Source organism: Emydura macquarii, unplaced genomic scaffold (assembly GCF_026122565.2).
Source record: "Emydura macquarii macquarii isolate MOO-44397 ecotype Brisbane River unplaced genomic scaffold, CSIRO-AGI_Emac_v2 contig_1146, whole genome shotgun sequence".
Lineage (NCBI taxonomy): Eukaryota > Metazoa > Chordata > Testudines > Chelidae > Emydura > Emydura macquarii.
The window spans coordinates 5033757-5060650 of NW_027131283.1; the positions used below are offsets into that span (position 1 = coordinate 5033757).

General features: G+C 42.0%; 2 protein-coding genes across 4 annotated transcripts in view; one reads left to right on the plus strand and one right to left on the minus strand.

Annotated features, from left to right (window-relative positions):
• CRYBG1 (crystallin beta-gamma domain containing 1) overlaps positions 1-10003 on the plus strand; it is a 130743-nt gene extending 120740 nt beyond the window's left edge. For both annotated transcript variants that reach the window (XM_067546540.1, XM_067546541.1), the window contains 3 exons: positions 1487-1645; positions 3613-3775; positions 8106-10003. In XM_067546540.1, coding sequence (XP_067402641.1) covers positions 1487-1645; positions 3613-3775; positions 8106-8194 — 411 coding nt within the window. In that variant the 3' untranslated portion in view covers positions 8195-10003. The remainder of the gene's footprint in view (positions 1-1486; positions 1646-3612; positions 3776-8105) is intronic.
• Positions 10004-11914: 1911 nt separating this feature from the next.
• The window catches only part of RTN4IP1 (reticulon 4 interacting protein 1), a 34379-nt gene continuing 19399 nt past the window's right edge, over positions 11915-26894 (minus strand). Inside the window, exons 9-10 of one of the 2 annotated variants that reach the window (XR_010919420.1) lie at positions 19866-20045; positions 11915-12040 (exon numbers count right to left, since the gene is read on the minus strand). Coding sequence is in view for 1 of the 2 variants with exons in the window: in XM_067546546.1 (XP_067402647.1) it covers positions 11927-12040 (114 nt within the window). In the remaining variant the exon portion in view is untranslated. The remainder of the gene's footprint in view (positions 12041-19865; positions 20046-26894) is intronic. The other variant, XM_067546546.1, reaches the window with a different exon arrangement.

Here is a 26894-nt window from a genome sequence, read left to right on the forward strand (position 1 = left end):
TTTGCAGTTCATGAATCACTTACATTTTGAATTATTAGGACTGGGCTAGAAATTAAAGTACCACCTGGTATCTATAATGCCTGTATTTGCTCACTGTCTTAGAACTGTCTTTGTTCAGACATCAGGCCTGCTTCTGAACTACTTAACATTATGCGTTATGAGTGAGGATTAGTGCGTTTTGATTGCCTTGCCTAAGGCATAGTTTCTCAACCTGTGGTACGTGTACCCCTGGGTGTACGCCAGACACAGGCTGGGGGTACATGGCAAAAAACCCAGTGAAGGAAGGCAAGCAGCAGTCGCTGGCTTCTGGGGAAAGCAGGTGGCAGCCGCCAGCTTCCCGCCTGGTCCCACCTCCTAGCTGGGAGGTAGATGGCAGCCGCCCCAGTCCTGGGACGCCAGGTGGTAGCTGCTGGCTTGGGCAGCAGCCACTGGCTTTTTGGGAAGCTGGGTGGCAACTGCCCAATCCCAGCTCCCAGGTGGGAGCCTGGCAGCAGCCTCCTGCACCTTACAAGCTGGGCTCACAGCTGGGTAGCTGCCACCTGCGCCCTAGCTCTGAGCCGAGAGACAGCCTCCCGCGTTCTGGCTTGAAGATGGGCAGCAGCTGCCTGCCACCTGCCCACATCCCTGGGTCCTCCGCCTCAGTCCACAACTTGCCCAGGCGGCAGCTCTCCTCCCCAGCTCAAAGCCTGGTGCCCAGAAAGCCAGGTGGAGAGCCCAGCTTCTTGCCCAGTCCTGGAGCCCGGCTCTACCGGCAGGCTCACTTGTCAATTTCACTGCTCTAGCTGAGCAGTGAAATTGACAGCTATGACAGGCCTAGATTTTACCAGTATAAAAATCTTAAGAGGGGCCAACACAGTGTGATTTGCCCCAGGCCCGCACCGCCCTAGGGACGGCCAAGGGGAACGCTGATATCCACTCTGGTGGGCCACTAGTGCCTGCTCAGACCTCACAAGTTCCTGCATGTGTGAGGAGAACACCACATGACCCTGCTGTCAGGCCATAGTGATTGGCTGGCGTTGTCCTTTGCTCCTATATGGAGGAAGGGGAGGGGGAAGGAGGGGAGGAACAGCAGGGGGTTTTGTGGTCTGCTACTGCCACACAGCATTGCAGAACTCAGAACTCTCCTGCTTTATGAGAAATACAGCTGTCCAGCAGTAAAGGGGAAAAGATTGTATTTCTCAGAGTGGAAAATTGAGTGTTGGGGTACTTACTAAAATATTCAGAAGTTGGGGGGTACTTCCTATGTAAAAGGTTGAGAAACACTGGTCTAAGATACTGACACAGCATAAAGAGCTCTCAGCACCTGGCTTTCCTTAGGCATTTGTTTATTTTTTGTAAATGCCCTCATAGGATCCAAAATCTAACATTTTCTAAAGGACAAAGGCCCCAACTGCACCACTGAGTAGTGGTTACTCTGAGGTAAACCAGAAGCACGATGTATTCCTGTATTAGAAACCGTAGCTAAAGAACTGTGTTGTTTTCATAGAAACGTGTATACTTCAGACTTCGAAGCAAGGAAACTGGACAGTTCATGTCAATTGATGGAAATGTAGATGATTTGAGTCTTCTCAGAATACAGGTTACAGAAGATAGTAGGACAGATGACCAGATCTGGGTTTATCAAGATGGATTCATCAAATGCAGGGTGAGGTTTAAATTGATGTTTCTTTGAATACAATCATTACATCAGGTAAGATTTTGTGATTCAGAATCCTTTTCAGGCTTGACAAAAGCATAGAATGTTTCATTTCACTATCAAAGTCAACAAAATATTTTTAAAAGTTCCCATAACAGTTCTTCTTATTTAGTTAGTTAGTTTTTTAAACAAACACACCAGGTACTCTGGACTTTCTAAAATTAATTTGTGCGGTCTTCCTTCCTTTCTTTGTTTGCCATGTCTCACTCTTCTCCATTTCAGCTGAAACATAATTTTTATTTCTTTTAATCAAACTCATCCTTTTTTGGGTGATAAAAATGTCTTATAAAAAACAGTATCAGCTTATGGTCACAAACAAGTGTATATTTCATTTTTGTTTAACTGAGTTAGGAGACGCTAGATATTTTAGTCCAACATGTTTGATTTGGGTGTTTCTGCTTGTTGAAGAACATTAGGATCATATATACAATTGAGTCCATATCCTTATGCATTGTTTTCCCTCAGTCTGTGTCCTCTTTCCCCCTCAATAAAAATGTAAATTAAAAAAATAGAAAACAGGGAACGCTTTTAAAATCTGGACTTGCCTGATAGTTTCCTGTTGAACTACACCCTTATTAAAATTGTTTGGAGAATTCAGAATTTGGGCAGTATTGTGTTGAAGGTTACACTCTGGGGTTAAGGCATTTAGCATTCAAGCAAGATGAAATGGCAAAGCTCTAAAAATCTTGCTGGTGCATAGAATCTTGTGACCTTTTTCATAAGGTTGTATAACTTCAACAGAGCCATTTTGCAAAGGGAGAGATTTCTCTCCATACCTGTGTCAATTATGCTTGAGGGACCAATCTTCCTCTTTTCAATTAACTGAGGTACTGTTTGGACATGCACAGAATAGACGCTCTCGTAAAAGAGAATTATGTGCACTGTAAAAATGAGGCCAAGTGAGCAAATAGCTGTAACAACATATGCAAAATACTTTCCTCGTGGTGGTTGTGTCTCAAACATTGCACTGAAGATATCACTACATGTAATATGGCTGTGGATGGGTGTTATCTCTGTCCTCTCATTTCAACATAATCAACCCATTTGATTTACTTTAAATAAAATTTACAGGGCACAGAGAATTCAGGGGGATGCAGTTTGTGCTGTATTACAGACATGAGTTTAACCAGCAAGAGTTTAGGATGGCTATTTTAGTTGCAAATGACTGAACCATGTCTGTTATGCCATTGCTCTTAAAAAGTGCAAATGAATGCTTTATACCATACTGGCAGTATTCTCTTTGACACATTTTATATATTGAAAAACAAAGGCATATAAAAAAAGACTGTATTAGAACTGTGTATGAGTTCTTGTAAAGCCAGGTTGCCTTATATCCTAATAATGAACCAAGCACTAGGCATCCAGAAAGCAGCTGAGACCTTTTCTAGGCAGCTAAATGACAACTGGTGAGGTGCCATGGGACTCATTCCCATGGTGGTTGGAAGGATCAGGGGAGTATTTTATGGACCCAGTCCCTGGCTGGCAGAGTAGAGAGGAGGAAAACGTGGCTTAGTGAAACTTCTGTGTGACGCTGAATCTTTACTGTCCTAGCAGGGAGAAATGGAGACCTTTGGGGGTCATGCCCCCAAAAGAACCCTGATAGCCCGTTTTCAAAAAGCCCTTTGCTTAGTCTAAAAATGCTTCACCATTTCTCTCAATCGAATCTGTTTTGCTAGTCCTCTGTAGTAAAAAGAAAAGGATCACAATGGAGGCTGCCATTAGAAAAAGGATCATGGGGAAAATAAGTAGCCTGGAGTAGAGCATGGGTGAAACCTTTTTCAATACTAAGCAAAGGGAGAGTAATGACGAGACATAATCTCTTCCATCAGTCACAAGAAAACCTGGGGTACAGATATTAGTGTAGCTGCAGAAACAAGGCCCCTTGACTAACTGCTGTTGTCTCTTCAATGATATAGATGGCGGAGGATTGCTGCTTGACAATTGTAGGAAACCTTATAACTCCTGGCTCTAAACTAGGCTTGTCACTTGAGCAGAATGAAGACAAACAATATTGGTTTGTTAAACCTGATGGCAGGATCCATAGCAAAATGAAGCCAACATTAGTTTTAGATATCAAAGGTAAGAACCTTTTGCCTCTTGGTATGATTTAATTACACAGTATTTACAGTGGACTATGTGCTGAAAGGGTTCCCATAGATTAAGGATGGCTTTATAGTTCATAGATTTTAATCTGGGATCTTTAGGGACTGTTGTGATCATCTAGTCTGAACTCCTACATTAAAAAGGATATAGGATTTCACCTAGTTATTCCGACATCTAGCACGATAGCCCATGGGAGTTATCGATCTTGTATTTCTTCATGGCCCCTATGTGCATGTGTAAGTGTGCAGAAATCCCGATTCTTATTCATTTACATTGGTTCTTGATGATATACATAAACCACTGTTTAAATATAAAATTGTGATTTCTTTACTTCTACAACTTTTCATTATTTTTCATTTGTATAGAGTGAATTTTCTAACACGGCAATAAAAAGGACAAATAATTTAAAATAGCTATTCCTTTAATGCTAAAACATGATTAATATTATACCAGGGGTGTCAAACTTTGGTGACGGGCCAAATTTGCATAAACTCCAATTCGCTGGGGCCATGCAACGCTCGCCGCCGAGAAATTCGGGCCACTTCCCTCTTCGGCAGCAGGCTTCTGCAGAGGAAGGTGTTGCCGCTTTAAGACTCTTAAACTGGCAATGTCATCCGCAGAGAACTCTCTTAAAATCGCAATGCAGCCAGGGCCCACCACGAAACTGCAACTTTCAACAGCAGCACGCGGGCCAGATCAGAAAGGTTCGCAGGCCAGATGCAGCCCGCGCGGGCTGTATCTTTGACGCCCCTGTATTATACAATCCTAAGATCTCTCTTACTATATATTTTACAGCTGCTTTTGTTGTACCATTTTAAGATTTTCATTTAGATGTTATCCTTGTTCTGTCTTCACGATTTCATAGGCTACATAGTAAATCCAGAGGTTTGATAAGCAGCAGAATAAACAGTTTATCACCATTGTTATTTTCTCATCCAGTATAACTAGTTTTCTTGAGTTTACTCATATTACTTCTTTTTTAAAGTAAAGATTATCTCCCCAAAACACCACTCTTTAACTTTACTTCAAAATTGGTTTTAAATGAATAATGCTGTGATATTAATTGGAATAGCTGTTACTAATACAAAATGACCTGAGTAAACTACTAATACTTTATGGAGACAAACATGGAAAGTATTGGCAGAAATGTGAGGACAGTGTTATGCAATGTTTGCCTATAGAGTTCCTGTCGCAAACAAGTATTATCAATTCTTTTCCCCCTGAGTACTAAAATTAACTCACAATTTTAACTGTGTAATCGCTAATCCTGCCACAGCCAGATGGAGGAATTTTTGTTCCCCAAAGGGAACAGTGAGATTATTAATTAGAAGTTTATCAAAAAGAATCCAGTTCACGAAGTGTCTTTATTTAATAACTACACTGCAGATTTTTTTTTTCAATTTTAATTAAGCCACTAGAAAAAGGCAAATATTTGTGTACTGGTTTATATTCAGCTAAACATCTTAAAAAGCATGTAACGTACTTTGAGTGAATATTTGAAAACTGTATACGAGCAGAATACCATACTGAATAGCTCCAAAAGGGAAAATGTAGATCTAGCAAGACAGATCTAATAAATTAGCTCGCATTAGAAAATGCAGCATCTGGTTGTTCTCTTTCTGATTTAAATTGCCAGGCTCAAAAGTAGAATGGCAGAGATCCTAAACATTAAATAAATAAATAAAAAAAGTTCTAAAGAAATGTGAGGTGGAATAAGTAGCATTTTAGTTTGTTTGATTGCAAGACATAACTGCAAATCTAGCTTCAGTAAATAGTAATCAAATGTTTTAGATTACATGTAAAGTAGCCCAATTCTGATCCCACGCTGGTTTAAATCAGGAGGCACTGCAGTGGAGTCAGTGCAATTACAATGAGGCAAAATTGGTCCCAAGACCACCAAGTTCAGAAATGTATCGTGATGTACTGCTGGAGCAAGTGAAGTCGGCTGAGGTGCTTGAGCTGATGATGTCAAGTGGCAGGGCATTCTCAGCAGGGGGTCATCTACTCTGGGAATTGCTTCCCTGCCAAGTCTGGATAGAGCCAGACTATACTGGCCTGCGGGGCCCAGTGCAAAGGCTGTCTCTTTACTCAGACATTTGCCCAAAGGGGATGGAATGTGGACTGCAGAATATTGCTTATAAAGTCTTCCTTCCCTTCTACCTATGAAAGGTGAAGGTACAAGTATGTTCTATATGCAGTGTTGTTGTAGCCATGTTGGTCCCAGGACATGAGACACAAGGTGGGTGAGGTAATATTTTTTTTATTGGACCAACCTCTGTTAGTGAGAGAGACAAGCTCACCCTCGCCCCCTTTGCCTTCTCAAGAATATATGTTACATGATGTGTACATGTGCTTTGTGGAAAGACCTTTAGATTTAGTGTAGCTGGTCTAGGCAGTTTAATAAACCTGTATCTAGTCCTTCTATATTGTTGAACCACCATTAAAGCCAAATAACCAATCATTTATTTTTCAGCCCGAACACATTCTTTAGCAAATAAACTTACTTGTTTAAAATGTGTGATGATGGTGCCATCTTGTGGGTGTACTGAAATAGTGCAATGTAATGATATTTGCCCTTAATAACCACACACTCACACTTTTCAATCATCAGTATTCCAGGGAAACAAATCAATACCTGGCTTTCCTTCTATTTCAGGCACTGTGTCACACATACAGTAACACTCCAGCATAAAAGACTTTAAGAATATTTTCTGATTATTTATGAACTGTACTTTAGAAGCACTTCTTAGTTATATCTTAGTTATTTCCTATGGCCAAGATTAATTTTTTTGTAGTTCATCCTATGGCTCAACACAATAAAAACAGCAATAACAGAGGCCTCTCATTGATCTCAACCTGAAAACACTTCCCCTCTGCACTGACAGTACGAGTTTTATATCTGCTGTGCTACCTTTGGGTGGTCCCATACTATCCACCCTAGCTGGTGTGGGGGAAATTGCTGCTGCTTTGCTTCATAAGGCAGAACCTTGCTCTTCTTGTATCGTTAAGTTCTGCTTCCTAAGAAGGCAACATGCCACAATGAGCAATGGATAACATCTCTGTGGCACAGGATTGAGCTCCCACCAAGTGACTGCAGAGGGGAGAGGCAGTTCAATAGAAGAGGGGACACTATTGTATACCTGCTCTGTGCTCCTGCTTTCTACACCAGGTTGGGCTCCTCTCCACATTGCGCTGCTGTGGAAAGTATAGGGCTATGAATACGTGGTGCTTGCTAGGAAGATGGCAATTAACATGCAACTGCCTGAAGGTCTTTGTTTCACTAGCAGTAGTCTGTGCATCTTTGTGAATAGGAAGAATAGACATTTTCTTCCTTAGCTTTCAGTCTACTCAGACAGCCCCTAATGTCAGCCCTGAGATACTATATGAATACAGCATGAAAGACCAAGAAGAAATAAATGCCTGGGTACTGTGTTAGTCACCAACGCAACCAATTGCATGTTTTGGATGAAAACTTCCTTTTGTCTTAGAGGCTGAGGCTTCCCAGCAGTGGGAGCTCTAAACTGATCATCTGTATTAGTGACCACTTGTGTAATAGACCATGAAATCTGTCCATTTACTGACTCAGGAAAGAGAAAATAATGTCAGGAGTCATTGATGTATAGCAACTGTGGGTGCATGGTTTGTGTTGCAGTTAGAATGGGAGAGGTGGAGATGAAGATATACAATATATACACACCCCATGACTATCCCATTAAATGCATTATAGTATGAGTGTAAATAGCTGTGGTTATTTATGAATGCTGACAACATAAAGGCAATTATTGTGGCCTGTACTGAAACTGCTGTATATTCAGCTGGCCATCAGCATTTCTTTTATACTGAGTACACCTTAGCTAGCCTTTCGGAGACCAGTTAATCACTAGATGCCTACCACATGAGGATTGTGGAGCAGGATTTCATTATTGGAAGGTGAGACCTGATCCAGTCAGCCTCACCCTACATCCTTGTCCCACTGTCTGCTTCACACTGCAACAGCTGGACTAGAAGGTGTACAACAGAGACCAGGGTTGAGGATTTTCAGGCACTAAGTGGAGAGGCAGATAGGCTCAGTCTTCTGCAGTCCCTGCGGGAGTGAGAAGGCAGTGTGGGAATGGGGGAAGTACTGAAGATGAGAATACTACTCTTCTAAATTTAAATTAAACTCTTAATTAAAAAGGTGCAGGTAATGTACGTCTTCGCTATGAATTGCCAAAATGGCTCTGAAATATTCACAACACTGACACAGCCTCAATCTAGTACTATCTGATTTTTTCACCTTTCATTTTCTTTTCAAAATTATTTTTAGGGGGCACACACTATGATCAAAATCATGTTGTTGTTAACACTGTCAGTGAACAGAAGCCAACGCAGTGTTGGGAAGCATTAGTTCTGTAAATCCAGACAATTCCAGCGATCGGAGAGAAATTATAGCATTCTGGACAATCCAACTAATGTGGCAGCCGTTGAAGAGAGAGCTCTATCCTGCCTTCACCATAATTGTAAGAACAAGCAACGGAATAGTTTCAGCGCTAAGCACTAATTCCATGTGTGTTTGTATTTTACTGGATGTTAACTTACAAAAACTGGTCGTCATAGTTGTAACTTCTCACTCCTGTTCGGTTTTGTTTTTTAAAATGTTAGTCGTCCCCCCCGCCCCCCAAGTAGCAATTTCATGTCAACGATGAATTGCTAATCCAGAACATATGAAATAGGTATAATTTTAAATTATTTCTTCAGATGTTTTTTTCCAGAAAAAAGTGTAATCTAAGAGATAATTAGATAAAGGTTATCCCTTAAAATATTGAAGTGCAACACGTAGGGAGGGATGTGCAAAAATAATTGAGCTTTGTAGTAGTTTTCAGGAGAGGAATACTCCACTATACTAACATGTAAATAATGTATTGGTACAAAAAAGACCTTCAGTTTATTGAAAGTGTTTAAAAATTGTTTAGTACACAGTATTTCTGGAGAATTTTTACCAAAAATGATGACACTATGCAGATATTTTAGTAAATTGTCATTTTAAAGCCTGTATTTTCATAAGCAGTCTATAGTCTAGTTTTTCTATTAGAAAGACAGGATATAAATCTATAGATGTTTTGTTTGCAAAAATATTGGGCAGCAAGAAGGGCGTGTCACCTATGAAGAATTTGCCCATTTTCTATCTTCTACTTTAAAAGGCTGCCTTACTTTTTGCAAATTAAAGTATATACTCTCTGCTTAAGGCAAATACTTCAAACCTAGAGGTAGCTCTACTAAGTATAGTCATTACTGGTCTCAGCATTTATTTAACTTAAAATACTTTTATGTTTAAATAATTCATGTTAAGTGTGATGCTTTCAGTAAACACAGTGGTTCCCAACCTCTTTAGACAGTGTCCCAGTTACTGTTTGCCACCAGCCATAGTTAGTTAATTCTAACCCACCATGAGTTGGGCCTGCTCTAAACATCTCAGGTGAAGTTGAGGAGGGCAAGATCAATGGTGGTGGGCTGTCACAGCAACCCTAGTGCAGCAATGCAGTGGGGTCCAGGACAAAAGCTAATGGTTGAGGTAGGGAAGAAAACTTGGGAGACTCACACCACTGTGATAAATGCTATATAAGAACTTAGATATGGTACCAGGCAAGCAAGTTTGAAGTGCCAGTCCTGGTCACACAATACTTTAGGATAGGAACTGCTCCTTAGCAAAAAGCTTGTTTCAAGAGAGGGCAAAAACAAGTGAGGATTATGAAGTAATTTGTAGCAAGTTGTCCTGTTCCTTGTGCATTATTGGCTTACTGTCTTCTTTGGCCCAAATTAAAATTATGGGTTTTTTTAGTCACTGGCAGAACAGTGAATATAACCTTTTGTACCCTGCTGCTGTATTTCATTCTTGCTTTGATCAGTGTTTCTACAAACCACGCCTACCAACCTGTTCGTTGCCTCAGGAAAGTGGTGCTTCATTTTATATCCCCACCTGGGGGAAAGTCAGTGCCTTCAATCTAACTTTGTGTGTGTGTTTTTTCACTTGCTGTACAGACAACTGCAATAATCATAATAATTCATCTTGCTCTAAAAAAAAGTATAGTCATAATAACATGCTCTTATTCCTTTCTAAAGAATGTTATTTCTGGGTCCAAGGTGGTATTTCTGGCAAATTTTTCTGCGCCTTTTTATTGTATCTACATCATGTTACATGTACTCACAAATAAATTTTATTCACATTGTTTCACTAAATCTGATTTATCTGCACAGCTCCCTGTTGACATGTCTATAGTGAATCTCCCTTGTACAGGAGCAGTGCCAGCTTTTCATGCATTGTGCTTCAAGTTGGTTGTGAAGAAATCACCCAGGTTCTTGTCCGCTTCAGTCCTTAGTTTTTCTACAAAGAATGTAAAAGTAGTGGGAGTAGTTGCTGCTGTTGTGACAACTGTACTAAGATCACTTCATCTACAGAGGGTATTAAGTTCTCATGTAACTCTCACATCCCCCTGATTTGTTTCAAATTGAACCAATCACCTATGCATTGAGGCCTGGATCCACAAAAGGACATAGGTGCTTTAAGGATCTCACTGTTGTTCCTGTGATGTTCTAAAGAGTAAATCAGCTAGGCTCCCTCCACAATGAATAGGGCAAGATAAGCACCTTGGACTGCAAGCTACACAATCAGCATGAGGTATAGGACTACCTAAAGTGCCCCCATGAGATGCTAATGATGTTTGTGTCCTAAGCCTTTACTCTCATGCAGATAGGCACCTAAACCCAGGCTGCACCGTACTTCTCCCTAGTTAGCAATCCACCAAGGGGAACCCCTTGCCTGGAGTCACATGGCTTAGACACCCAAGTAAATCATTCCTGCATGAAACAGGCTTGCCTCGCTCTCTGCAAACCCCCTGCTTACAGCCACCTGCAGTTCTTTCCCCCACCCCCTCTAGACAAAGGATTTGAAGTGGGGTTTCCCATGTCTCAGGGGAATGACTTACCTATCCCCAGCCTCTGAGTAACAGTGATGAAAAAACATGCACCACCAACTCTCAGAGCCTCAGTCAGCTGGCAGGGGCTCAGGCTGCAGGGCTATAAAATCCCAGTGTAGATGTTTAGGTCTGAGCAAAGAAGGCATCAATGTGCTGCACAGCAGCCATCCCCTTCAGGTTCATTGTAGACCACTATGGAGCCTAAAACTGGGATTTAGGTGCCAAACCCCCGGCTTAAGTTTTAGGAGGACAATTAAAGGTGAAATACAAGTACCATAACATGGTAAATATGCATATCATAATTTATAGTGGATGCTTGAGAAACATGCTGGAATGAAAGTTTAGGGGCAAGATAATATTTTTAAAAGAAATCCCAGGGAATGGAAACTCTAAATACTTCAATGTTTCTTTAACTATTAAACTTAAACTGGCTGCACATGAGAGGAATAAGGGCTAATGTGTATGGTAAATTGATACAGCAGCATATCAAACACATTTCAAGTCATGTACAGAACTTAATGCAGCTTTTGAATTAAGTTTAATACCCCCATTTTCCTCCACATACTCCCCAACTGAAGAGTTTACAGTCTGTACTAAGACTTCTGTTGCTGTTACTATACAGAAGCTGTGAATTGAAATTCAACATTTGTTTAGAACTCAGGGTAGACCATGCTTCCTTTGGTGCAAAGTCATGATTCACAAGGCATTTTGGTACTTATTTAAAAACACACATAAATGTAGCACAAACAGCTCCATGGCACTATCAAAATTAATGAGGCTGTCCACTTACCCATCATCTTAGTACACACACATGGCTAGTACATCATTCTCTTCACACATGGGTATAATTTAGCCAACCTAGAAAGGGCATTAGCCTTTCCTCTGTTTTGTAAGTTTAACAGCCCACAAAGCTCGTTTAGGAAGGATTCAACCCATTTTTTATACTTTTCTATTATATAATTTACATTATATATTTTTATGGTCAATAAGTCATCTTTTAAAAAACTAACTTCTTTCACTACTTACTGCACAGAGAGGTTCATGGCCAATAACACTTAGGACACCATTTTTGAGAGAGACTTGCAAAGAAATGGTAATAAACTCCTACAAATCTATGTCAAAATGTTATCTACCAGCAGAACAGACTGCAAGCAAAACAGAATGGCTGGAGCTCTTATTTATTAGTTACACGGATCACTGTTTTCCCACGTGCATGTCCTTCTTCTAGCTTCAGAAAGGCCTTTGGAACGTCAAAAAAAGAGAAGACTTGCTCAACAACTGGCTGGATCTATGAAACAAAAACAGACAGTATCACTTGGCAGGGATCAAATGACTAAGCGTGGTTCTGGCTCATCTTCTTCCCTCACCCCATACTTCAAAGTTAAAATGTAATGAGGAAATAATACACTTTACAGTGACATCTAACCTTGGGCACTAATATAGTCATCTACTCTTCAAGGCTCTCACCTGCAGGACCCAGAGAAAGCCGATGTATAAGTGATTCTACCTTACGTTCCATACAGTGATATTTGGAGGAAGAGAAATGTCTTACACGTTTTTCTTCGTTTACATCTTTCATATTATTTATGTTGAATTCAACACACCAGGTTCAAAGCTCCACAGGGCCAGATTTTTAGAAGGCATTCAGGCATCTTTTGGGATATTTGAAATTACCTGCGTGCCTAACTCCCACTAGAATCAGTAGGACTTAGGCACCTATGTGTTTTTGGCACCCACCTTTAAAAATGCCTCAGGCACTTTTTGGGAATACAAAACCCAACTTGTGCTCATAAGTCATTTAGATGCCTTTTAAAAGCTGGGCCTATGTACCTAATTCTCATTGAAACCAGTGGGAGTTAGGCACCTAGATACCTTTAAAAACCTCCCACTGTACAGTCTAATATACATAGATCAAGCAACAACTTGTACCAACAGCTGTTTTGACATCTTAATTTTGCAAAGTAACCTATGCACAATTAGTTTTAATGTCATCTCCAAATAAGATAAACAACCACATGTGCTGTCCCCATCACTGTGTGGAAGTCAGCACTTCTTCACCTTTCTTATACATATTCTTCCCATGCTTCTTGCTGTACCTACGGAGGCAGAAAAGCAGCTTCTTCTGAAACATCTCTCTGACAGTCAAAAAGTATGCTAGAAAAGGCATCACATATTGAGCCCTCCTCCCAGAGGCCCAGATGATAAGCTCTATAAGAACACTCCCCAGAGGTTGATCTCACACCTTGACGCAATATTCCTGCATCACTGGGCTGGCCATGATCATCTTAACAGAAAGAAAGATTAACATTTTCTGATTCTGCATCTAGCTGTTGCAGTGATCAGAATTTAAATATCAAAGCCCTAAACATCCTATTTATTATGCTAGAAAGCTGCTAGTCAATTATAACACTCTGTTGATAATGACAATTCTCCTTTGGGAGAAGTTGCTATTCATTTTTTCCCCAAACTATCTAGCTGAATACTTTAAAAATTGATAATTACTTTCTCTAACTATCATATTATTCAAATCTCTCTAAATGCACCAAACACATAATGCAACAATGAGACAAGCAACTTGCAAATTTAGAAGTAGTGGCTCTTTTACAAGCTTTTAAATAAAACAGCTCCCCTCCCTCACCCCCACCTTTACCAAACCGCAAAAGGTTCATTTTCAGAAACAGCCCGGAAAATGAGTGCACAATACATCTATCAGTGAAGGGTTCCATATATGCACTTTCCAAGCAAGGTTTTGAAAAATGGTCACATAATATCCCCCCTCCCACCTTGCTGAACAACTCCAATCTAGCAGCTGAAAGTCCTGATGTAGGGTCATTCCTCTGCATATTTTCACTTCATATTATTGATATGAAACCCACTACAGCAAAGCCCCAAAGCTGCAATAATTGATTTGTGTGATTACAATAAAAGCCAGGACATCAGTAATCAAAACAACCTATTATGTCACAGTAGTCACCTGATCTCTTCACCTGTCACAATGATTTTTGATTCAGAGAAGTCAAATCTATCACCAGTGCCAAATGGAAAAGTATGCATGACTAGAATATAAGCTGCCCTCCCACCCCCCAAAAAATTTGAAGAATCAGAATCAGTATTTGAGTCTCCCCTAAAGCCATTGTGCTAATAGCTATTCACCAGATGCACCAATGCACCAAGTGTGCACACTCTGGAGTGACAAGGTGGGCGAGGTAGTATATTCTAGAATCTATTGGACCAACTGCTGTTGGTGAGAAAGACAAGTTTTCGAGCTACACAGAGCACTGTGGCAGGGTGAGGATATCAGAATAGTAATCAGGAAAGGATGGAGCTAAAATAGGATCCGTAGGTGGAAGCACAGAAGAGCCATTTACAAGGAAAGGCACAATAAAGATCATTCCAGACACCAACACGAATTATATAAATATTACTACACTCCGTAGTTCCAATACACGTTTTGAACTACTCGTGATCATTTGTATAAAGAAGATTACTTACTGTAACTGGTGGTTCTTCGGGAGGTGTGGTCACTATCTGGATTCCACATGTGGGTACGCATGCACACCATGCATCAGAACTGTTTGGAATAGTCTCTATTGACCCACATGTACGTGGTGCACCGCCACATGATGTATCCGAGGTCTTATGAAACCGTGCAAGTCAACACCCCCTCTGTACTCTCTTACTGACAGGCGCAAAGCCCATAGCAGAGGGGATGGGGAATGGGATTGGAATCCAGATAAGGACCACACCTCTCGAAGAACCACCAGTTACAGTAAGTAACCTTCGACTGCTGGTCCCTATGTGGATTCCATATGTGGGCACCATAGCAAGCTGTAGTCAGGCTGGAAGAGGGAGCAAGGGCTCAGTAGAAGTGAGAGTTCATAGGACTGCACGGACAACTGCCGCTGCTGACTGGGCTATGGCGTAATGAGCAGTGAACGTGTGGATGGAGGATCACGTTGCTGCCTTACAAATGTCCTGCCATGGGACATCTGCAAGGAGGGCTGGTGTGGTGGCTTCAGCCCTTGTGGAGTGGCAGTGATGCCACGTGGTGGTGAAACTCAGGAAAGGAAATAACACTCCATGATACAGCGGGAGATCCATTTAGAGAGGCATTCAGAAGAGAGGGTACCGCATCGGCAGTGTTCTGCTATAGTGAAGAGGAATCTGGGTGATGCTAGTAAAGTGCGGGTGTGTTGGAGATAGAAGGTCAGCACACTGCTGATGTCGAGGGAATGTAATCCATGCTCCCTGGCAGAGGCATGCGGTTTAGGGTAGAAGGTTGGGAGATGGATGACCTGGTTGAGGTGGAACTGTGAGGCCACCTTAGGATGGAGTCATAGGGAGACTTAGTCCCTATGGAACACAGTGAAGGGTGGGTCTGCCATCACGGCTGCCACTTTGCTGATTCATTGGGCAGAAGTGATGGCTACTAAAGAGATCACCTTCATGGATAGATGAGGGAGGGAACAAGTGGCAAGGGGCTCAACAGGGGTTTAGTGAGGGCAGCAAGGACAAAATTAAAGTCCCAAGCGAGAGTAAGTTTTCTGATTGAAGGGAAGGTATTCAGGAGACTGCAGAGGAACTGGGCAGTGGTTGGGTGGCTGAAGGCCGAGAAGCCATCCATAGGCAGTAGAAAGGAGCTAAGCACCGCCAGGTGACCCCAAACAGAGGAGTGAGTAAGGCCTGAAAGGCAGAGGTTAATTAGATAGTCAAGAATGGTTAGTATGGACATTGTGTGTATGGAGTGATGATGTTTGGGTGCCCATTTCATGAAGTGTTTCCATTTGGCTTGGTAGCATGCCCTGGTGGCTGGCCATCAGCTATTTGTGAGGAAATCTTGCACAGGCATTGAGCACACGTTGTCCATCCTTGAGCTCCATCCAAATACCAGGCCATGAGATGAAGAGGGGCCAGATTAAGGTAACAGATTTGGCCCCAGTGTTGTGTGAGGAGGCTGGGGGAGAATGGAGAACCAGTCCTTGGGAAGAAGGCCCTTCCTGCAAGATAGTCCAAGCGTACTCTGATAAAGGTAAGCTCTCTGGTAGATACAAGGTCGATTTTTCCTCATTGATAACAGCTGCCCAGACTAGCAAGGAGGTCTCAAAGTGTGTGGATGGTAGTGAGAAGATGTTTGAAGGATGATGCCACCCGGAGCCAGTCATCTAGATATGGAAAGCTAAGTATGGAAACCAAAGTGGCACAGACATCGCATAGAGGCCACAACAATAGCAAAGACCTTTGTGAACACACGAGGGGCAGTGGTGATCCCAAAGGGGAGGACATGGAATTGGTAATGGGAATGTCCCACCGTAAAGCAAAGGAACTTGCAGTGAGCAGGATGGATGTCCATGTGGAAGTACACATCCTTCACATTGAGAGCCACGAACCAAGCCCAAGGGGTAAAGAGGGGATGATTTGGGGAAAGGTGACCATTCGGAAGCAGAATTTGTGAATAAACCAGTTCAGTGCCCGTAAGTCCACAACAGGGCAAATCCTCCTTTTTTTGGTACAAGAAAATAGGAAGAGTAGAAGCCATGGCTCCGATAGTGGGGTGGGAGCTGTTCTATGGCACCTTTCTGAAAGAAGATGCAAGCCTCTGGAGAAGGTCCTGTTGTGATGGGTCCACACAGCTGCCCTGGGGAGGTTGATGAGGGGAAAAGACTAGGAACTCTTTAAGGTATCCCTGGCAAACGATGTCTAATATCCTTCATATACCACCATTGGTGGTAATTTTGCTCCAGTTGTGTGCAGAGAGCGCAAAACGGCCCCCAAAAATGATCGGGGAAACCGAAGTGGGGGTGGGGAAGAGTTCGCAGATCTCAGGATAAGAGTCCAAAGGGTTGTTTAGAAGGGCACTGTGGAAAGGTAGAGGCAGCGGAAAATCTAGGTTGCTGGGAACGTTAGCAGCAGCAAGGTAGTTCTTGCTGGCATGGAGGGTATGGTTGGTAGGTGGAATGAGCAGGGTATCTGTGTCAGAAGGAGGTCCAGTGTTGCTGGCAGGTAGGAGCAGGAGTGTAGAGGCCCAAGAACCAAAGCATGGCACGCAAGTCCTTTAGCGAATGTAGACCCTCGTTGGTCTTGTTGCTGAAACGCTTTTGATTGTCAAAGGGGAGGTCCTCTAGTGTGGTTTGGACCTCCTTAGGGAAACCTGACATCTGGAGCCAAGACTCTCTGCAAAGAACTACTCCAGATGCCAGGGAGCGCGATGCTCTATCTGCTGCATCAACAGCAGCTTGCAGGGATACTTTGGCTACCAGTTTATCCTCCTCAATGATGGATCTGAACTCCGCTTGTTTGGCCTCTGGCAGGGAGGCTTGGAACTCCGCTAATTTAGAATACAAACTGAAGTCCTACTTTGCCAAAATGGCTTGGTAGCTGGCAATGCAGAATTGAGGGCCCGCCAAATAGACCTTCCAGCCAATTAAGTCACGCTTTTTGGCAGCTGGATCCGGAGGAGTGGTCCTTAAATGTTGCTGTGTGGCTCATTGTAGGGTCATCTGCACTACAAGAGAGTTAGGCAGAGGGTGCGTAAACAGGAAGCCCATACCCTAGGCAGAGACAAAATAGTGCCTCTCCACCCGTTTAGGTGTCAGGGTGCATGACATTGGGCTGTCCCAGACCGGCTGGGCCAGTTGGAGAAATGCTTTGAACTTAACAGTTGGTATAGAAGTAGCGGCTCGTCCATTGGAGGCTGTATGATGCCGGTCGACCCCTGCTGCGTCGCGGAGCCCACTGGGTACAGAGGCAGTTCTGCTAATGGAGTAAGGAGGGATAGCCAGCTATGTGTATGTGGTACTGGAAGCATACACGGCACTGGCCAGGAAAGACCAGATGGGCCCAGTGGGGTGGATGGAGCCGGGTGTTCCTGAGGGTCACAATGCTTAGACTTGCACTCCGCTCTGGATTTCTTCGGTGGTGGAACTGCCGGGTCTGCGTGCGACATCTCATCTGGCCTGTCACGTCTTGGGGAGGTAGCGCTATGCTTGGAGGCAGTCCCTTTCAGGGATCCGCCCTTGTGCCCATGGCTGTTCTTGTGAGCACGATGAGTTTTACTTGGTGCCACCAGAACCATCAGTGCCACCTTGGCTGGCGATGGCAGTGCCGGGTGCTCTGGTGGGTCCGTCAGTGCCACTTCTGAGTGTGCATGTGGACGCACTGCCTCCTCCATGAGATGCTTGCGTAACCTGAGTTCTTTGGCTTCACAGGTTCGCAACAGAAAGGACCAACAAATGGAGCAGCAGGCAACAGTGTGGCTCTCACCAAGGCAATAAAGGCGGTGTTGGTCACTCACTGAGAAGGATCTCTTAAACCCGATTTGTCAGGAACAGTCCCCTGCAATGGGTAGGATGTCCCGTGATGGTTAAGGCTAACTATACTAAGAGTACTAACTATAATTACATACATGAACAAATTACTGAAAAAATTTTGCTATGCAGATCAAAAAGGAAGAGGAAAAGTGTTCTGACTCTGGCCATGTGGCAGTAAGAGGGAATTGAGGGGGCATTGACTTGCGTGGTCTCAAGACCTCGGACGCACCATGTGGCCGATGCACGACATACACACAGGTCGACTGAGACTACTTCAAACAGTTCCAGCTCTGGCACATGGCGTGCATGCACATCCACGTATGGAATCCACATAGGGACCAACACTCAAAGAAATAAAACCAAGAGATCTGTGTCTTATGTTCTCAATATATTACATAAAGTTCATAGCACTACCTTTTAAAAATGGTGCTCTGGGGATTCAGAGGAGCCCCCAGCCCAACCTGATAACACTGTGTGAATCACTGCCACCAAATGCTCAAAGCTCATCTGCTCCATTGTTAGAAACCTCTGATCTGATTTAAACACTGGTGCTAGGCAATGCTCTAGAGACATGAATACTAAATTGATGATCCTGGCTATCTAAAGCATTAAAAATTTTATCTGGCCAGCTGATCAGCCCATTGTCTGGATAATTCTGAAAGGACTGGCCATATTACAGCACAAAGAGTCATTCAGCCTTTACCATAATCAACTGACTGAGATAAAATCTCTTCCTGTGAGCAAGCAGGAGTGTCGCTGTTTGCTGAATACATGATAATAGGTAGAGATTAACTGGATCATGCAAACACTGACTATTTACAGCCACACATCAGTCCCCTGTCAGAAGACACTTACTTGCTCAGGGAAATGAGATTAAATACTAAAGGATGGGGAGAAATGAGATTACACACACCACTACAGAATTGTTTATCTGAAACACAGATTGGGTTTGAATATTCTTTTGCTCTCCCTTATTAATAATGCAGATTATGGATATGGATTTCTGGGCTCTTCAGTGAGCTCCTTACATGTTTTAAAAGGGGGAGGGGAGAGAGAGGAAACCTATTCTCTGATGATAATTAAGGCCATTCTGCAGAGAGCACTGAAATGGTATCAGAGCTAACCCAGCTCTGAACTCAACAGGCTATGACTGAAATGATGATTAGGAGTCCACTTATTAGTAGCAATTTTCAAACTGTTGGCCAATCTCAATCCTTCCTTGCAGGTCCATATTTCTCTGATATAAGAGATGCACTGTTCTCAGTTCTGAGGTGAACAGAAGGGGTTTAAATCCTCCAGTCCATACTCCTTAGGAGCTTTGCTTTGAATAGGAACTGAAGAATCAAACCCCATTGCTTTGAAAGCAATGACAAGGCACTGGTTCTTTTCTGTGTTTCTACAGAACCCAGCACAATGATCCTGATTAGGGCATTTGGGAGCACACACAAATATTTACTACTAATAATGCACGGCATACAAATATGCATCTTTATCCACAAACTTTACCCAATATGTATTTTAGGTTTGAATGAAGAAGAACACAATGTAATTTTGAGATATGAAGTCAGGCTCGTGCCTAGATCAAGGGCACTCATTCTGTGGAAAGGACCAAATTCCACTTGCAATGATGTTTTGTGACTCAAATGTAGGACTCAATACTCCGCTCCCTCCACCTACAGTGAATCCTCCCTGATGTCAATGAGAAGTTTGCACAAAGGTCATTAGTAGAATTGGCCTTTATGTTGTAACTAAACATTTCAATTTTTGTTTGGTACTTTATTGTCACTGAGTGGAAAATAAGCTCACCTTTAGGGACACCGCTATTTCTGCCCTTTGTCTTCCTTCCCCATCCTCCTTTCTGTTTCTCTCCTTCTTCCATGCCTTTATTTCTCTCCTCCTTTCTTATGTCTGCATTTCCTTCCCTGCTGCAACTCTCAAGTCCCACATTCCATGGCCTTCACTCCCACCCCCTTCTCCATTTCACCACTGAAATGATATGCAATGAAATAGTTAATGCTGACATTAAAAGTGTCATTAATAGGCTCTAAACTTAACATCACAGAGAGATTAATGGGGAAGGAAAGTTCACAGCTCTTGGAGGCTCTGTTTGATGCTGCTGGCAGACTCAAATATGGCACTTGCAGTAATTACTCCTGTCACATATTCAAGGATAGCTTTAGAACCCAAGGACTAGAAACAGGATTTTTCTTCTTAATGAAACCCTAGAATATAAATATTATGTACACAAAAATACATCAAGCAGAGCAGGCATTTGACTTCTCTTGCCTTGATATTAAAGTAACTAGAACTTTAGAAATGCCTGATAAAAAGAAAAATAATCAATTATGAACACACACAGGAAGGGAGAATGGTCTAGTGGTTAAGACCCAGGAATGGGAGGGAGAACTTTTGAATTCTGTTCCAAGCTTTACCATGGGCTTCTTATGAGTCCCGGATAAGTCACAGACTTCTCTCTGCCTTAGTTTCTCCATCTGTAAAATGGTTACAATACCTAATTCACAGGGTGTGAAAGGCATAACTCGTGTCACATATACTAGCTGCTCTTTCGATATCTCTTAAAGAATTAAAACAGTCATATTATGTTTCTTAAAACAATGTACTCCTCCTGTCTAATCGCAAAAACAAAGAGTTCTGTAGCACTTTAAAGACTAACAAATTTAATTTCAGTAGGCATAAGCTTTCGTGAGCCTCAGCTCACTTCTTTAGTCTTTAAAGTGCTACAGAACTCTCGTTGTTTTTGCTGTATACAGCCTAACACGGCTACCCCTCTGGAACTGTCTAATCACAGTTATCTATAGCACCATGTTAGAGTACCACATATGATTAATATAATCCTGACAGCTGAGTTCAAGTGAATCCAGTTATGTTTGGGGGTTTAAAGATCAAATATAACCTTTGTGTCCCTAACAGGAGAGGCTGGAGCAGTTTCCAGCACAATGAGGAGGAACAAGAGACTGAAGCAGCCCAAGAGTTATTGTGTTTGCCAGGCCAAGTTCGCCTCAATAAAAGCAAATTAGAGTGGGCTGGATTCAACTAATTTACCCCCATCTTAAACACACTGGACTACACAGAGAAAGGCTTTAACCAATGTAAAGAAAAGTGCACAGCTTCTCTTGTAGAACTCTCTAGTCTAGTAGCAGGCAGTGGAAGCCGTTCTGCATCTTGTCACATACTCCAATATTACCCACTTGTGCTGTTAGTTTAATTGGACTACTGGTGTTATAAATCCCACATAAACAAGGGAGAGCTATTTGTGCAGCTGCACCTCCTATTTATGCTTCCCCTCGTCCTGAGTTTGCTTTTTTCAAGCAGAAGGAAATGTCTCCGCTTACTAGAGAACTCTCTCCTCCCATGGTTTGCATACTCCTAGGGACAAAGGATGAGAAAATGAAACACCACACAAGGTTCAGAAACTGTTCTGTTCACCACCCTTTCCTGTTCTGCTGTAGCTATTTCTAGTAACCCTGGATGTATTCCCCCCCAGAAGACAAGATCCCTGAAAGTTAGTGCTGATTAACCACAGAATGCACAATTATATCAGGCTAAACAAATGAAAGAGCAATACATTTGATTAAGTGTCTGGTATTTGTTTACACTGTTCCAGGTCTAATTGTGATTTATGTGAATCTGAATATTCAAATAAAGCCCAACACTTGTGTAAAGAGTGCACATTTTGTGTTAGCATTGCTCATAGAAATTGCATTAATGTAAGCACCGAGTATTTCCATGAAAACCATAAGCAAGCAACACCATCTGAGAAGAGAGGTACAAATGGGTTTTAATAAAACAGAATTCACATTTTCTACAGTCATAGCTAAACGCAGCTCTAGAGTTCTCTCTCTCTTAAAACAAACAAACAAAAAAAACCTACAGAGATAGGTTATTTAACAGAAAGTCTTTGCAACATCTCTCAAAAATCAATACCTTGGGGTTCCAGCCAACCAGCATGAAAAGCTAACTGAAGTCAAGGCATCTCCACCGAGTGCATCTAAACACACAAAGCTAGGCAGTGTGGTTCAAGCTTTCCAACTGATCTTAACCTGGAGAGGGGTGGGCTCTGCAGGTACTTCTTCACTGTAGAGTCAACCTGGGCCCTTATCCAATTATTGCCTCAAACCCCCCTTCTTTCCACGCACAAAAACCTCTAACCTGAGTTTAGTTATTGCTTTATCCAGAGCTAACTGGCCAATCTGGGGGAGTAGGCTAAAGCCCAAATCAGGCTGGTAACCCACCCACTTTGCAGTGTGGATACCGGTTAAACCACTCGAGTGCGGATAGTACTCCAATGCCTTCCCACAATTCTCCATATGCCAAGGAGGACAGACAAGTTCTCCCACAATTCACTGGGAAAGAATCAGTGTGTCTCAGCTTATTGCAGCACAGAGAACCATGGGATATGTCGCCCTGTAATATACATAGATGAGCGCAACAGCAGTGAGGACACAGCAACTCAAATATCAGTTTGCAAGGTGGCTGCTCAGAGCCAGTCTAGACTAACAGGATATCCTGTTCAGATCCAGGTGCTGATCACCTCAGTAAACTCTAAAGTGAAAACAAATCCTGAGAGGCATGGGAACAAAATCGTAAGAATTTTGTAAGTTAAAACCTTCGACTATACCTAGAAACTATCAACATCAGTGCAGACCATGGAGCACAGTTATCTGTTCCGAGGAAGGATACCATTAAATAAATGAGCAGCACACATTCGTTAATAGCTGAAGTTTCTAGATAGTGTTACAGGGTAGACCCTACAGAGTACATTGCACCAATCTGGCCATGATGGGACAAAGGCCTGAATCACTGGTGCGGTCCATATGCAAAAGGATACTGAATTTGTAGAGTGGTTTGGGAGCCCAGATGCATTATATCTACAGCAACATGTAGCAGAAATAAAGGGAAAATTACCTGCAGATCCCTAACAAGAGGGGTGAGGAACAAATAAATAATAAAATAATTAGTGCGCACAGAGAAGCCATTCAGTCAAAAGGTTGCTGTTACCTCCGCAAATGGTGCAGCAAAGAAACTGGCAGAAGGACAATGTGGACATCTGAACAGCCAAACAACCTGAGGGGTGTCAGGTTTAATTACAATATTGATCTGTTATTATCTCTTCAATTCTAAAGGCTGGCAATAATAATAGGAAATTAAATTGCACTTTTCATCAGGAGATCTCAAAGCACTTTACCAAGTTAGATAAGTAACATTATCCTCATTTTTCAGATGGAGAAATGAGGCACAAAGTGGTTAAGTGATTTGTACAATGTCCCACAGCCAGGAATAGCAACAATGTCTCTTGATGCCCTCTCTACATGTACAGTTGTCTCAACACAAAAACAAAGGACACAGCGGCCTACAGCTTAAAAATTAGGTACTGCAAACAAATTATGTTAATATCTGTAGGCAATTACTTCCCTCGTGTTGTATTAGGTTTGTGCATGTGATGCAACATCTATCTATAAAGGAAACGTAATACAGATCAGAAATGACACTCATTTCATGGTCATCACTTCCTTCTCACACCCTCTCTGAGTTTATCAGGAACGGAAATCAGCTCTCTCATCCACTATCTACATACAGGGGCGAGCTGTGAACCCCACCAGCCCTAAAGACATAACTCTACTCTAGGTGAGGGAGAGAGATGGTAGTAACAGAAGCAGCAGGGAGAGAAATTAGACTATAGAAGAATATATAGTGCTATGGTGCTCAGACGTCTAAGTAGCTTGTCAGTCATCTGACCAGCAGGTGCTCGGATGCAGAGCAGGGGAAGCAGCCATTCATGGACTACAGTGCCGGCTACACAAGCCCCAGAGCCCAGCACTATGTGAGCAGTACCAGCCCCTTTCCCAATCTGCCATCCCCCACCAATCTACTAAATGGGGAAAAAAATGTCCTGAGGTCCGAAGTTCAACTTGACAATGGTTAGAGAGCTAACATGCTGCGACCATTGTCTATCATGCTGCCCACTACTGTCTCTGTTTCCTTGTGCTCCCCCATCTACCTGTTGTGTAATTGGATGTTCTCTGTCTGTACAGCACTGGGCACAGTGGGGTCCTGGTCCACGAAGGGGTCCTAGACATTACAGTAATACTAGTAAATAGATTAATAATAGTAAGAAGAAATGGTTTGAGTCAAATGACAATTTATGGGTCTCCGACTGAGAATGGTTGAGAACTGCAGTTTTAGGACACAAATCCTTTTCCTTTTCCCAGGATTTTGCCTGAGGGAGCAAGGTGCAGTCATTTTGGGAATGCCTTTTGAAACAGATGTTTTATTTATTAAATAACATACTATACATGCAAACTGAGATGTTTCTGAAGCTTATTCTTAGCACAGAGAAGACTTATTTGAAAAATTTGGGAAAATTCTGTTTGGTCATTTTAAAGTAATCTAAGGAAGAAGGGGGAAAATGTACTGTAGCAAGTGAAGTAACTATTGTGACTCTGATGGCTCAGTGGATATCATGGATAGCCTATCAGTATCAGGACTTGTGACAGACATGCTTAAAATTGTTTGGTATATAAATAATAATGGCATTTGAAAATAACATGCTGCGGGTCTGGTATGCTATTTTCTACTAACTTTTAACAATGCCTAAGGCCCAATACTTCAGACAGACCAGTTAAAAGCAGATGTACATCTGGCTATCTAAAGGCTGAAATATGCAATACCTGTTCAAATAAGCATAGTTATCTGAATGAGTGATCTCCATTATGAATTCAACAACATTCACATAAAAACACTGCCTGGTCTCCCTGGGAGAAGGCATGTGGGCAGAGTGAAGTGTTTTGTTTTGTTTAAGATATAAACACTTACTAATTTCACACTGGGCATATGCATTAGTAATTCACACACATTTTCTTCCTCTATGTTAAATATAACAATACTGAAACAATCAAAGGTACTTGGAATGTAATACCACATATTGAAATAGCAGTAATTACCTTACAGGGCTACATTTTCAATATAGGTACCTCTTGCACAAATAAAAGGGAATTTAAGTGTCTAAACATCCAGCTGTATACACAAATTGTGATAACCAGGCAGGTAAATTATAGTGGGCCTTTTTGTCTATCATTATGGGATCACTAAGATCATTATATAAGGATGTGACTTTTCAATATTCTGCACAGATTTAATATGGGGTTTGTGATCCCATGAGCTCCTGAATGCCAACTGGCAAGAGAATTGCAGGAATATCTTGATTCTGGTATGTACATTCTGGTTCCCCAAAGAATGTCATGTGGGGTCTTAAATAAAAGCCAGGCTGCCACTGGTCATTAATATCATTGTGAAATGTATGTACAAATACTATATCAGTAGTTAGGTTTATATACTGAAAATATGGTTTTAAGACTTGTATCAAGGCAGGATGAAAAAAGATTTTCCTCCAAAACAGGACGTAAGAAATGTCTCTCTCTCTCTCTGTCAGCATGTATATTAAGCATTGTAAGCTAACACAATAGATGCCCATTTACATAAGAAGTCAGAATTTAACAGAGATGTGATTGTCAAGGCAACAAGAAAGGAGCACAGCGGAAAAACAAATCACAGGTGATTATCCCAGCTGTGAACAAAGACAATAAGTTTTGGTGATGAATCTATAAGACAAAAAAGATACCCCATAATCCTCCACTTAGGAAGCAAACAGTTTGCTTTACATTCATGAAACCATATAACCACAATGAGATCACAACAAGTCTTCGCTGAAATGCCACAGAGGGTGAGAAACTACTTTAGACAGGAGGTTAACCATTTAAGTTAAGTTTAGTCTCTAGAAAGCATGTTATGATTTTGTTTTGTATGTAACCATTTGTTTTGAATTTTCTTACTGTCACCAGACTCTCGAATCTTTTATGATAAACTTCTTATTGTTTTCACTATAATATATCTCAGCGCTGTGATATTAAGCAAAGTGCTGATCCTGAGCTGAATAATATAAGCTGGTGTGTACTCTGTCCCCTTGGGGAGAACAGACCTGGTATTTCTGAGTGTTCAGTGGATAAGTTGCTAACCACTAAAGGGAACTCTTCAAAGGGTCTCAGGGTCTGGGTTGCACCTATTGCTAACCTGCAAGGCAAAATAAGGGCAGGCACAGCTTAGAGGATAGTGCATGGGTGGTTAACAGGCTCGTGGTGTCATGGACCTAATTCCCAGTTAATCACAAGCAAGACTCCCTCACACCACAGGCAGGGGGTAACGTGGTGACACTCAGTCCTGGATACCCTGAGAACCCTCACAGGGTTACACTGGGAAGTGCTGCATTTTAAACAAACATTCTTCTCTACTTGCCATCAACACCCTCTGGAATTGAACACACACAATACAGTGGGAGGGAGTAAAGATCGTCAAAGGCCTAGATACATAAGTGACAGAGTTCAATGCGGAGGTTTCCAAGTACATTAATGAAATCTACTGATATCACAAAGATTCACAGTTCTCAAGATAATGCAATTATCACTAGGTTGTCTCTCAAACTAGTCAGTCTCAGCAGCCAGGCTTAAAGATTACCAGAAGCAGCACTAGGAAATGTTAATGTGTTGAAGGTAGACTGGATGAAGTGAAAGGTAAAATTCCCATGACTCATCCACGCTAAGAATCCAAACTCTTTGGCCTTCAGAACACTTACTATTGGCTTTTATGAGCAGGCTAGTCTTATTTATGGGTCAACACCTCATAAAAAGTGTCCGTTTAAAAACAACTCTTCTCCAACACTTTGGAGGATAAAGCTAAAATTCAGAGGGATCTTGATAAATTGCAGAACTGGGCTATACACAACAAAATGAAATTCAACAAACACAAAATGTAAGGTGCTAC